This window comes from Ambystoma mexicanum, chromosome 13 (genome assembly GCF_040938575.1).
Source record: "Ambystoma mexicanum isolate Mex_15411 chromosome 13, UKY_AmexF1_1, whole genome shotgun sequence".
NCBI classification, from domain to species: Eukaryota; Metazoa; Chordata; class Amphibia; order Caudata; family Ambystomatidae; genus Ambystoma; species Ambystoma mexicanum.
The window spans coordinates 525,832,975-525,846,903 of NC_090938.1; the positions used below are offsets into that span (position 1 = coordinate 525,832,975).

The window sequence follows — 13,929 nt, forward strand, 5'->3', positions numbered from 1 at the left end:
TAGTGATGTATTGGCCTCTATAGTTCAACAGGGTGTTGTGAGTTCTTAGTACCATCCATTAGTGATGTATTGGCCTCTATAGTTCACCAGGGTGTTGTGAGTTCTTAGAACCATACATTAGTGATGTATTGGCCGCTATAGTTCAACAGGGTGTTGTGAGTTCTTAGAACCATCCATTAATGATGCATTGGTCTCTATAGTTCACCAGAGTGTTGTGAGTTCTTAGAACCATCCATTAGTGATGTATGTGTCACTATGGTTCGCCAAATTGTTGCGAGTACTTAGAAGTACCCATTACTGATGCATTTGTCTCTTTTGTTCACCAGGGTGTTGCGAGTTCTTAGAACCATCCATTAGTGATGTATTGGCCTCTATAGTTCACCAGGGTGTTGTGAGTTCTTAGAACCATCCATTAATGATGTATTGGTCTCTCTAGTTCACCAGAGTGTTGTGAATTCTTAGAACCATCCATTAGTGATGTATTGGCCTCTATAGTTCACCAGGGTGTTGTGAGTTCTTAGAACCATCCATTAATGATGTATTGGTCTCTCTAGTTCACCAGAGTGTTGTGAGTTCTTAGAACCATCCATTAGTGATGTATTGGCCTCTATAGTTCACCGGGGTGTTGTGAGTTCTTGGAACCATCAATTAGTGATCTATTGGCCTCTATAGTTCACCAGGGTGTTGTGAGTTCTTAGAACAATCCATTAGTGATGTATTGGTCTCTAAAGTTCACCAAAGTGTGAGTTCTTAGAAGCACCCATTACTGATGCATTTGTCTCTATAGTTCACCAGGGTGTTGTGAGTTCTTAGAACCATCCATTAATGATGTATTGGTCTCTAAAGTTCACCAAAGTGTTGTGAGTTCTTACAACCATCGATTAGCGATGTATGGGTCTCTATAGTTCACCAAAGTGTTGTAAGTTCTTAGAAGCACCCATTACTGATGCATTTGTCTCTATAGTTCACCAGAGTGTTGTGAGTTCTTAGAACCATCCATTAGTGATGTATTGGCCTCTATAATTCACCAGGGTGTTGTGAGTTCTTAGAACCATCCATTAGTGATGTATTGGTCTCTATAGTTCACCAGGGTGTTGTGAGTTCTTAGAACAATCCATTAGTGATGTATTGGTCTCTAAAGTTCACCAAAGTGTGAGTTCTTAGAAGCACCCATTATTGATGCATTTGCCTCTATAGTTCACCAGGGTGTTGTGAGTTCTTAGAACCATCCATTAGTGATGTATTGGTCTCTATAGTTCACCAGGGTGTTGTGAGTTCTTAGAACCATACATTAGTGATGTATTGGCCTCTATAGTTCAACAGGGTGTTGTGAGTTCTTAGTACCATCCATTAGTGATGTATTGGCCTCTATAGTTCACCAGGGTGTTGTGAGTTCTTAGAACCACCCATTAATGATGTATTGGTCTCTCTAGTTCACCAGAGTGTTGTGAGTTCTTAGAACCATCCATTAGTGATGTATGTGTCACTATGGTTCGCCAAATTGTTGCGAGTACTTAGAAGTACCCATTACTGATGCATTTGTCTCTATAGTTCACCAGGGTGTTGTGAGTTCTTAGAACCATCCATTAGTGATGTATTGGTCTCTATAGTTCACCAGAGTGTTGTGAATTCTTAGAACCATCCATTAGTGATGTATTGGCCTCTATAGTTCACCAGGGTGTTGAGAGTTCTTAGAACCATCCATTAATGATGTATTGGTCTCTATAGTTCACCAGAGTGTTGTGAATTCTTAGAACCATCCATTAGTGATGTATTGGCCTCTACAGTTCACCAGGGTGTTGTGAGTTCTTAGAACCACCCATGAATGATGTATTGGTCTCTCTAGTTCACCAGAGTGTTGTGAGTTCTTAGAACCATCCATTAGTGATGTATTGGCCTCTATAGTTCACCGGGGTGTTGTGAGTTCTTAGTACCATCAATTAGTGATGTATTGGCCTCTATAGTTCACCGGGGTGTTGTGAGTTCTTAGAACCATCCATTAGTGATGTATTGGTCTTTATAGATCATCAGGGTGTTGTGAGTTCGTAGAACAATCTATTAGTGATGTATTGGTCTCCAAAGTTCACCAAAGTGTTGTGAGTTCTTAGTAGCACACATTGCTGATGCATTTGTCTCTATAGTTCAGAAGGGTGTTGTGAGTTCTTAGAACCATCCATTAGTGATGTATTGGCCTCTAAAGTTCACCAAAGTGTTGTGAGTTCTTAGTAGCACCCATTGCTGATGCATTGGTCTCTCTAGTTCACCAGGGTGTTGTGAGTTCTTGGAACCATCCATTAGTGATGTATTGGTCTCTATAGTTCACCAGAGTGTTGTGCGTTCTTAGAACCATCCATTAATGATGTATTGCTCTCTATAGTTCACCAGAGTGTTGTGAGTTCTTAGAACCATCCATTAATGATGTATGGGTCTCTATAGTTCACCAAAGTGTTGTAAGTTCTTAGAAGCACCCATTACTGATGTATTGCTCTCTATAGTTCACCAGAGTGGTGTGAGTTCTTAGAACCATTCATTAGTGATGTATGGGTCTCTATAGTTCACCAAAGTGTTGTAAGTTCTTAGAAGCACCCATTACTGATGCATTTGCCTCTATAGTTCACCAGAGTGTTGTGAGTTCTTAGAACCATCCATTAGTGATGTATTGGCCTCTATAGTTCACCGGGGTGTTGTGAATTCTTAGAACCATCCATTAATGATGTATTGGTCTCTATAGTTCACCAGGGTGTTGTGAGTTCTTAGAACAATCCATTAGTGATGTATCGGTCTCTAAAGTTCACCAAAGTGTTGTGAGTTCTTAGAAGTGCCCATTACTGATGCATTTGTCTCTATAGTTCACCAGGGTGTTGTGAGTTCTTAGAACCATTCATTAGTGATGCATTGGTCTCTATAGTTCACCAGAGTGTTGTGAATTCTTAGAACCATTCATTAGTGATGCATTGGTCTCTATAGTTCACCAAAGTGTTGTGAGTTCTTAGTAGCGTCAATTGCTGATGCATTTGTCTCTATAGTTCACAAGGGTGTTGTGAGTTCTTAGAACCATCATTAGTGATGTATTGGCCTCTAAAGTTCACCAAAGTGTTGTGAGTTCTTAGTAACACCCATTGCTGATGCATTTGTTTCTATAGTTCACAAGGGTGTTGTGAGTTCTTAGAACCGTCCATTAGTGATGTATTGGTCTCTAAAGTTCACCAAAGTGTTGTGCGTTCTTAGTAGCACCCATTGCTGATGCATTTGTCTCTATAGTTCACAAGGGTGTTGTGAGTTCTTAGAACCATCCATTAGTGATGTATTGGCCTCTAAAGTTCACCAAAGTGTTGTGCGTTCTTAGTAGCACCCATTGCAGATGCATTTGTCTCTATAGTTCACAAGGGTGTTGTGAGTTCTTAGAACCATCCATTAGTGATGTATTGGCCTCTATAGTTCACCAGGGTGTTGTGAGTTCTTCGAACCATCCATTAGTGATGTATGGGTCTCTATTGTTCACCAAAGTGTTGTGAGTTCTTAGAACCATACATTAGTGATGTATTGGCCTCTATAGTTCACCAGGGTGTAGTGAGTTCTTAGAACCATCCATTAGCGATGCATTGGTCTCTATAGTTCACCAGAGTGTTGTGAGTTCTTAGAACCATCCATTAGTGATGTATTGGCCTCTATAGTTCACCGGGGTGTTGTGAGTTCTTAGAACCATCCATTAATGATGTATTGGTCTCTATAGTTCACCAGAGTGTTGTGAGTTCTTAGAACCATCCATTAGTGATGCATTGGTCTCTATAGTTCACCAGGGTGTTGGGTGTTCTTAGAACATCCATTAGTGATGTATTGGTCTCTATAGTTCACTCTAATATATTCATAAAGATGAGTTTCATCGTTCAGCCACAGTTTTGGGACTTACTACATCTGCAATTGTAAGTGACTGTAATGCTGTATCAGGAGATTGACAAATATGTGAGCAGACACAATTTGGAATACAATCCAGTACTGATATCTTCATTAAAAATAGAGTCTTCAGACTCGAATAATCTACTAAGCATTTCATCCGAAGAAAGGATACTCCAAACCAGCAAAACATTTTTTTTAAACATTCTTTTTGAATTACTTTATTGTCTGGGACAACTTCACAAAATGGACTATAATTACATTTCTAATCAAATTTTTCTTTAATTTCTTTTTTTCATGATTACATTCAATTTCTTGGGCCATGTAGTTGATGTTCGTTTGGGCTTACTTGCAAGGTTTTTAACCTGCAGCAGCACAGGTTAAAAGAACATTCTGTCTAAATCCTCTATATCCTTCTGTGTAGATGAGGCAGCAGAGCAGTGCAGGCACAACTTTCAATTAAAAATTACATGTATATATGGCAGTGCCAGCCCCAGGTCTGCAAGCGCCCTATGCGAGATTTGTAGGTGTTGCCCTACCCCACCCTCCCCAACATTATGCCAGCATTATAGCCAATCCACCACAAATGCAGAACAGCAGGGGCTCAGTTTTGTTGTTCGACTGATACTTGTTGGAACAAGTATCAGCCGAACAACAGAATTGAGCCCCCGCTGTTCTTGTAAGTGTCATGCACTTAAATTATCAGTCTGGCCCAGCACCTATTACATGACGCTGAGCTGGAGGCAAGGAGCCTTTTATTTGCTGCGCTGAGGGGTGCCCTTGTGAGGCCGTACCCCCTGAGCTCCCTGTGAGCCGGCGCTGATACATGGGTATAGCAGTACATACATCATTCCAGTACCCCATGGCGTTGATCGGTAAAATGGCTTCCAGGCATATTTTGCATCACTCATCACTCATAGTGAAGAGGTTGTTACCATAGTTCTGTAGACAGAGGGTGGTTCTGGACAAGGTAAAATTTGGCAGCCACTTCTAGCAGATGGTTCACCAAAATGGCCGTCCATCAAAACAAAAGTAGACTGACTGCCGGCTAAGGTGGGTGCATCGGCCCAGTCTAGAAGTGTGTATGTAACTGAATGAGCAGTGTCTCTAATTTGTTGCGTGTTCTGGTAGTTTGATACATGATGGATGTACGTGCATGCTGAAGTGTTGTCTGTCTTGCCCCATTAACAGGAGAGTTTCTGTGACTCCAGTAGCCGGGTGAGCTCCGTGCAACTGCAGATCCCGGATGAGCCGTCCATGAGACGGCCGGTCTCCACCATTGAGCATAGCCTGGAAGAGCTGGAAGACAAAGGCTTGATCAGGCCACGGCCGGAGCCAGAAAAAGAGCAAGAAGCCAATGAGGTCCTTCCTCCAGCCGTGATGACAGAGCACATCACTGTGGTCATGATAGAAGCCCCATCCGCGACCAGCACAGGTACGGTCTTCATCCTGGGCAAAGGGGTGAACATAGCTCTGAGAGAGGGGTTTCTGTAACATGCAGCTGAACCGGGGTTGCAGCCCTTCATAGGTCCGGGGAGGGTCAAGCAGAGGAGAATTTAGGGAATGAAGATCTCAAGCCCATCGGCATGTTTCATATCAATGGCTTGCGGTAGGCTGGACAGGTGGCTCCAGGTTACTGGAAGGTTTTTTTCCCGGTCATGTGCCATCATTTACCAAACAAATTAATTCTGTGCACCATATTCTCAAAACATTGAGCAAATTATTTTTTTGGGAATACTCATGTCACCTTATTCTGAAAGGTGACCTGAGAGTTGTATGTGATTTTGGCGATTTCTTTTTTTTTTATCAGTTGTTTTTGCCACAAATATATTCGGGGGACCCCTGCAGCCTCCCCTTAATCCCTGTAAATACATTTTTAGCCCAAACCCACTCTCCATATATATTTTCGTCAAAATCCATTAAAAAAAACTCAATGAAATATGCTGCAGCAAAACCTCCCATTCCCGAGCATTTCAGGAGGGACTGGACAGTGGTGCAAAGATGCACTGTCCAGCCCCCTTTCATACATTAGCGTTGGGCACACACTCCCAGCACTAATGTATGACATTCTCACTACCAAGCCGTTAAAGGGCCTGTCTCGGTGACATAACCAAAAAGAAAAAGGATTTCCATCCCTTTTTGGGGGATGGAAATGCTAGTGTGTGACAGCTGCGATTTAACTAGAGAGTCAATGTACTAATTGTGTACAGTATCAAGACTTGTAAATGAACTAATAAGCAATATATATGAAAAACTGCAGCTTTTAGATAAAGAGCATACTGTGAGCGCTCGTCCCATTGAGTGGAACGCCCAGTCTTTCTTGCAATTATGGCACTTCACACTGGATCACTTCTGGAGCAGAGCAAATACCCAGGGGCAGCCAAACCCAACAGTACTGGTTCATTTGGGTTGAAAGAATTATATAGCTAGAGTCTTCGTCTAGCTCAGGAGACAAAAGACAGGGCTTTTTTTATTTATTTATATACAAGAGGAACAATGATATTTTAATCACAAAAGATTAGAACTCAGATTTCATGGGAAGCAGTAAGCTTCTGACAATGGGGTGAGTTTGAGGGACATTCTGACCAGGTTGTGGAGGGGAGTAAATGGAACAGTCACCGGAGACAATACATAAGTGGACATACATAGATTAAGGACAACCAATGTTGGCCATTTTTAAGTGCAGGTAGGCGGTACGGGCAGCTACCCAGGATGTGACCATGATGGGTGAAGTGCTGGAGTTGAGGCAGGGAAAGTGAAGGATAGAGGCAGGTTAGGGACGAGGGAAAAATGTTAGCTAGCAGGCAGATGAGAGGTAGGTTAAGAGGGTAACTCAGAGGCGAGGAGGTAGGCTTTTAGTTTGGTTTTGAGCAAATCTGTGTGGACTGTTTCTCAGATATCCGGGGGAAGAGAATTCCATGCACGTGGAGCAGGAAGAGAGAAAGAGTGGAAATGAGAGAAAGCACAGGGAGGGTGAGGAGCCACAAGGGTACTGAAGGCAGCAGAGCAGAGATCGCGAGAAGGCTTGTATATTTATATTTGGATAGAGGAGGATAGATAAGGTGGTGCCATCCCATTGATAGACTTGTGAATCATGATAAGAAATGTATATCTGGCCCTGTTTTGCATTGTCAGCCACCCTGCCTGGTGACGGTAAGAGGAAGTAGGTGTGAAGTGAGAGAGTTCAAAGAGAGTCCTGGTAGCGAAGTTATTGATCTTGTCAAGAGGACAGAAATCATAGTTGGGGAGACAGAAGAGGATACTGGCACAGGAGTCCAGTTTAGAGAAGACACGAGTGGTTAAGAGATGCTTGGCAGTGTTGAAAGGAAGGAGGTGCCTGAGTTTCCTAATACTTAGGAGGTTGAGGCAAGCTGCTGTTCCAGTTTTGGAGATGAAAGTAGAGAAGTGTGAGAAGGGTCATAGATGACGCCGAGGTTTCTAGCTGAAGAAGAGTAGGGTAGAGTGTAAGGTGAGAACTGGTTAGACAGAGGAAGAGATGATAGAGCTTTTGGCCAGGAAGAAGAGCACCTCTTTTTTGGTAGAGAATAACATCAGAGAGCACAAATCCATCCAATATTTAATGGCAGAGAGACAATTGGAAATGTTGGCAGAGGGATCAGAGATGATTTCAGGAAAAGAGAAGACCTGGACCCATAATCTGGAAACCTCTTCTTCTGATAAGACATCATCAATATTTTGTAGAGGTTAAGGTGGCGTTTAGTGCCTGGTTCAGGAGCTGGTGGCCAAAGATCCACTCGGGTGTCCCTACGGATTCTTCACTTATCCCTCCCGGTATGATATTCCAGTACGAAGTGCACCGGTACCCATGTATTACCACAAAAAGGTTTTTCACATGTATTTTTCGATTTTGGTATAAATCACCCACTCCTTGCAATACATGGTTTTCCGCTCGGTAACCTCTCCCGCTTGGAAGCTTCAGTAGATCTGAAGCCATGATCCACACATGGACATGTGTGGCTGCAGCATGTTAGGAAAGGTGGCTTTTATTTCTAAGGTTACCAATGATTCCAGGGCGGTATCCAGTTTCTTTTACCAATGAAATGTGAATGCAGATTATTTTACTGCAGATTTTGCTGTAAAATGTTCAGGTGAGGCAATATGAGATGGGGTGAGGGTGGGTGGGGTGCGGGAGGTCTCCCCCAATATTATGTAGCAAAACAATTCCATTAAAATATGGCGGTAAATACGACTGTGAATATTCTTCAGTAAAAACATATAGAACCTTCACGCTCAAAAGGTAGACTATGTACCAGTCTCGTGTTTCATTTCTCCATCAAGTGTATTCTGGGAGCTGTTTTCTTGGGCCACTGTAATTGAATTCAGTTTTCTAAAGTAAAAGCAAAGTCCAGGAGTGGAATCGAGTGTCATGGAGTAATAAACGAACCTAATGTATTGCTCTACTTCCCATTAGCAGCCAGCACACACCCCTGTCAATGGCCACAAATAGCCTCTCAAATTACTTCTAATTCCCTGGGCTCTTTATTGCCAGTGTGAGTCACCTGTAGGCGTCAGGACTGACACTATTCCACCTCCAGAGGATGTATCATGCTTGTGCGGGATCGTGTTCTACTTCACCAGCCTTGCTGCAAGCACACTGCAGTGTGGTCTGCAATACGGTGGGAGTGTGGCTGCTCGCTGGGAAAGACACGTTACTAAAGGAGTGCAGCTGGAAATCCTGCTACGTTCTTTCCCAGTGATTAGCCATGGATTGGTGCATCAAACGGGGGCGGAGGGCGAGAGCAGAACCAACTTTTGCTTTTCGCTACTGTTATCTCCTTGGGGTCACAGAATAATTGGACACACACACAGATGGCCAGTACACAAACTCTTCTTTACTCAAAACGTCCTTTCACCTCCTTTCCCCTCTCATTTCCTCCGGCACTTGTCCCTCCCACCACGTGGTTCCTTCCTGTGTGAGACCTCACACCTTAAAGGGGCAGTGTCCCTGTTAACGCTAACAGTTACAGTTGTAGACATTTCCACACCTAGCAAAGGGAGGGAACCAGACCCACCCTGAGGCCGAAACAACACATTCATTTCTACTCCACATTTTGCCACAGTAATTGAAGAAAACATAGAATTTTCAGGCAGGCCTAAACATAGAACTTCTCAGCAACTGGTGCCTCTGAAGCATTCTGCTTAAGAATTCCCTACTTCCCCCATGGGCCGCTAACCTGTTTTACCTGTCCCCTCTCCACATCCCCAAATTAAGACTGAGGTGGTCCGTTGATGAGGCAGACTGTGTACTTTGAAATGAGCAGTACTTGCTAATTTTGCAAGATGCATGCTAACACTTCACCAAGCTTGAGCCCCGCAGGAGTGGAGCCAGCAGCTCCGATTCACCCTGTGATTTAGAAGAGCATCTCACTCAATGGGGATTTTATTTTGCTTTCGTTTTTGGTTGCAGACTTTCAACTGGGGGGCAAAATGGCACTCCTACCCCCGTTGTTCAAGGAGAACGTGGGCAACTTTTCCCTCTACCCCCATTTACCCGACGCCTAAGGTGGTGCTCCTGGCTACAAGTCAAACAAGGAGTTCCATTCCATTCCTCTGGGTCTTCTGTTTCATTGTAAACTGCTCTCATCGCCTGCTCTGCCCTGGATTGGATCAACACAGACTCATTACATGATTAGATGCCTCACATATCTTGCACTTGTGCCCAGCCACAAGACATTTCTCCTTCAGTGTACCCGGCCCTGCCCACAGACACATAATGTACAGCAGGGGGTTGCAATCATTGGCTCTCCAGATGTTTTACACTACAACTCCCATCAGCTCTGCCCATCATAGTCAAGGGTGAGGGGAGTTGCAGCCTTAAACATCTGAAGCGCTACAGTTTGCTGGCCCATATGCAGTGTTTACTAGCAGTCTGCCTGCTCCCTGCCTGAGGGCATTCCTTGCCCCCACGTAAGCCAGTCTTCTTGTGCTAAGACTCTGTAAGGGTTTAATCCTGTCTGTAAACTGCTCTGCTGCATGCTGAAGGTATAGGCTTTTCCAGGTTGTCGCCTTTTCTGCAGTTAGATGCTTGCCAGTTCCTGGCAGCTCATTGGAGTGTGTAACAAATACTTCTTTTTTATTTTATTGTTTAAAGAGCTGACCTAGCACAAGAGCAGCGGAGCGCTGCACATGGTTTGAGTAGCCATCATTTGGGCTGGCATCTTTTAACAGTAGCACAGTACTGAGTTCTTACTCGTTCCTTTGATTTCTTGTAACGAAATGATCACTAGCTACAAAATAATGGACCTTCCTCAATTTTGGAGATGCGCTCTTATTGACCTTTGACCCCAGTTGAAGACAGGTATAGCTTTAGTTTAAGTTCTTCCTCTTCATGTGACCTCTGTGTGCAGTCACTTCCTCTGTCTCTGCTAACATGTCTCAGCTAGCTTCTTAGACTGAAACATTGCTCTCAACATGTTGATTCTGCAAGGATGGTATAATCAAATATTTTGGAGTCCGTGAAGGCGAATCATTTTTGTGAGGCTGTCAAAGGTTTCCTGTGGGGGAGGGGTCCCATGAAAAATTATGAGAGGTATTTGGTTTGTGACATGGCGAAAATGAGTGCCAGGAGGGTGCCAATGAGTTCCAGGAGGGTGCCACCTTCCAAATGAGGGTGAGTTGAGGAGGGTGCAGAAATGTCTCTGTGCTTGTGGTTTTGATCTTTCCCAGCCTTATCCTCTCATTAGTCTTTTTGGTCACCTGCAGTGCGTTTGCTTCAAGCTCTGCCTCACACTGGTTCCAACATATATACTGTAGGGTCAACTTCTGACACTTAGGAGAAGGTTCTCAAAAATGAGCGCACATGAAAGGAGTGCAGGCGGTGCGCTTCTTTCATTTGCGCTACTTTCAGAAATGCATAGGTCGCCTTATTCTTAAAGGTGACCCGGGCAATCCAGGAGGGGCGGGACAGTGGCCCGAAGATGCGATGTCCAGCCCCCTGCATACATTAGTGTCGGGGTCACGCTTCTGAGACACTAATGCTACGTATGATGACTGGCTTCCAGCAATCACAGGATTGCTGAGAGCCCGTTTGAAAGAGACAGCCCCTTAAAAGGCCTTTCCCTGTGAAATGCTCAAGGAAAAAAAAGCTTAGCCATCCCTGTTTGTGGGATGGAAATGCAAGTGTGACAGCTACTGTTTAAACCGTGGTAGTCGCACTTAAAGAAAAATTCATGACACAGAAATGACCCTGTCATGATTTTCACCTCCTACTGCACCTGTACTGCACCTGTTGTTCCCAACAGGCACAGGATTTGACCCTAGTATTTGGACATTTAGAAATACATTCGGTTTCTGAATTCAGGATGTCCTTTTAAATTTAAACCGCCCCTGACTTGCGTCAAAGGGTAGAAAAGGGCATCTAAAAAGCACTCACTCAGATGGCCTTTGGGAATTGGGCTGCTCCTTTTTTGCGCAAGTGTTCAGACGTGCTAGCGCATTTCATTACTTGCACCCCAAAAACTTTTAAGAGTCTGCCCTTTAATGTCGTTACCTAACAGGACAAGCTGCATGCCTTCTGCTCAGTCCACGGTCGTCTCTTCTTCCTCCCAAAAACTGCACCTTCCTGCCAGCGCTACACTCTTAAAGGTCCCTGGGGACTGCTGTCTGCTTTTTTATTCCATTCAATTTGCTGCAGGAAAGGCATGGGAGTATAATTGTGAATGCTCCTTTAAACTGGATACTTCTGTCTATGTCATGGAAGATGTAGCGCGCTGCACTCTAGATAAGCAACTGTTCCAGGCCTTGAAAGGGTATGACCATGTAACACGCTTTAAGCCGGCTATTCTGCTACATGTTGAAAGATGATACGTGGCAGCGTTATGTTACACACTCTAGGTAAGCTAATCTGCTAGATGTTGAAAGATGAGATCTGGCAGTAGTGTATTACACACTCTAGGTCAGCAATTCTGCTACATGTTGAAAGATGAGACGTGGCAGCGTTATGTTAAACACTCTAGGTAAGCTCATCTGCCAGTTGTTGAAAGATAGGATTTGGTAGGGGTATGTCACACACTATAGGTCAGATATTCTCCTACTTGTTGAAAGATGAGATGTAGCAGTGGTATGTTACACACCCTAGGTAAGCTAGTCTGCTAGATGTTTTTTTTTAGTCTGCTAGATGTTGAAAGACAAGATGTGGCAGTGACATGTTACACACTCTAGGTCAGATAATCTACCAATTGTTGAAATATGAGATGGGGAAATGGCATGTTACATGCTCTAGGTCAGCTAGTCTGCTAGATCTTGAAAGATGAGATGGTGTATGTTACCCACTCAAGGGAAGCCGCCCTAATATGATTTGAAAGTTAAAGTAAGCCTGTTTGATAATTCTTGAAAGGTGAGATATCTGCCATGGTAGATACGCCTGTCTGCTAGGACGTGAACGATGATAAATCTGCCAAAATACACCCTCTGAATAGGCTTGTCTTTTAGCACTTGAAAGGTGAGATACGTACATGCATCCCCACCATTCTAGAGATGTGTGTCTTTGGGGACTTAAAAGGTGAGATGTGTGCATGATACTCAACTCGGTATAAACGTGTCTGCTGGTACGTGAACGGTGAGATAGATGTCATGTTAGCTCAGCCTGTCCACTAGGAGTTGAAAGGCGAAATAGGTTCCATGATACACACTTTAGATAAGCTTGTCTTCTAGGCTCGAAAACTAAGACGACATGACAACACATCCCCGAGAAGCATGTGTCATAGGGCCTTAAAGGTGAGATTTGTGCCATGTTAACTCTCTCTACAAGTGTGTCTACTGTGACAGGCCGTGTTTGAAGAGAAAAGGTTTTCATTTGTATCATACAGTGAATATTGCTCCATGTTAACAATATCTTTTTTTTTCAGATAGCCCTATTGCTCCGCCATCACCACCACCCACGTTGGACACTTCAGCCATGGTTCCTCCGGCACCTCCTCTGCCAGCATTTGCCTGTGCCCAGCCTTGCTCACCCACCCGGCCTTTGTCAGTTGCCCAGCCTGAGCCATGCGTTCCACCATGTCCGGCGCCCCCTCCTGCCCTACCCATCCCACCTGAATCGCCTGCCCTTGCTATCCCACCTGGATCTCCAGCCCTGTCTGGCCCACCTGCCCAAGAGGGTGTCACGACTGCTCCTCCTCCAGCTCCTCCTCTACCTGGAAAAGTTGCATCTTCTCCTGCTGGTCCTGCTGGTCCTGCTGAGGCTGGACCCCCACCACCTCCACCTCCACCACCACCACCACCTCCTCTAGGCCAGGGGCCAGGCGGCCTGGCGCCTCCTCCCCTGCCTCCAGGAATGCTGTCAGGTGGATCAAAAAGCTTCACGCCTGCAGACAGATCAGGTGAGAGTCTAGGTGTCTTACGCCAATTGCATCACTCATTGGCAGAGGAGTGTCCCCTATACAGAAATGGGGGATTGCCCACACATGGGAGTTCTGATGACTTGCCATTGCACCTTTCCACCACTGCCTACCACCATACACATGCAGCCATCCTAGGTGTTGCACATCTTTTAGAAACTAACAAAGGACTGCTGCATGGGTGTTCCATGTACTTTTGTCGACAGTAATTACTTTAAGTTTTTTCATCACATTATTTTTTTCAATTCAATTTGGGTGGTTCCCCCATGCCCCTTTCTCTTTGGTACTGCCCCTGCCCCAAACCCCTCCCCACCATCATTTTGACCGCTTACCCCATAATTCCCTAAACATTAGATGAAAATTCAAAGTAATTGTAGTCAAGTACACTGTTGGCAAAAGGACGCAATACCTGCATGGTTACTTTCCTGCCCAGTCTCTCACAAATCTACGATGCCCAATACTCCTGAATCGGGAGTAACAGTGCGTTATTTAAAATGTCACTGATGTCCTTTTTTAACATTGGAAGAGTTCTGGAGCATCTTTCAATGAGTGAATTGAGGCAATTTTGGTTTAAAAAAAAATCCACCTGACTTACTTTTGGCCAGGGTTAGCCCAAATGGAACGATCTCATGATTGGTGAAGGGTCAATGCAGTAGGGGGCTGGGCTTGCAACCCG

At 44.4% G+C, this 13,929-nt stretch overlaps 1 protein-coding gene across 3 annotated transcripts in view; it reads left to right on the forward strand.

Annotated features, from left to right (window-relative positions):
* The window catches only part of FMNL1 (formin like 1), a 593,200-nt gene that overhangs the window by 479,711 nt on the left and 99,560 nt on the right, over window positions 1-13,929 (forward strand). For all 3 annotated transcript variants that reach the window (XM_069634229.1, XM_069634230.1, XM_069634228.1), the window contains exons 14-15: window positions 5,086-5,329; window positions 12,762-13,235. In XM_069634229.1, coding sequence (XP_069490330.1) covers window positions 5,086-5,329; window positions 12,762-13,235 — 718 coding nt within the window. The remainder of the gene's footprint in view (window positions 1-5,085; window positions 5,330-12,761; window positions 13,236-13,929) is intronic.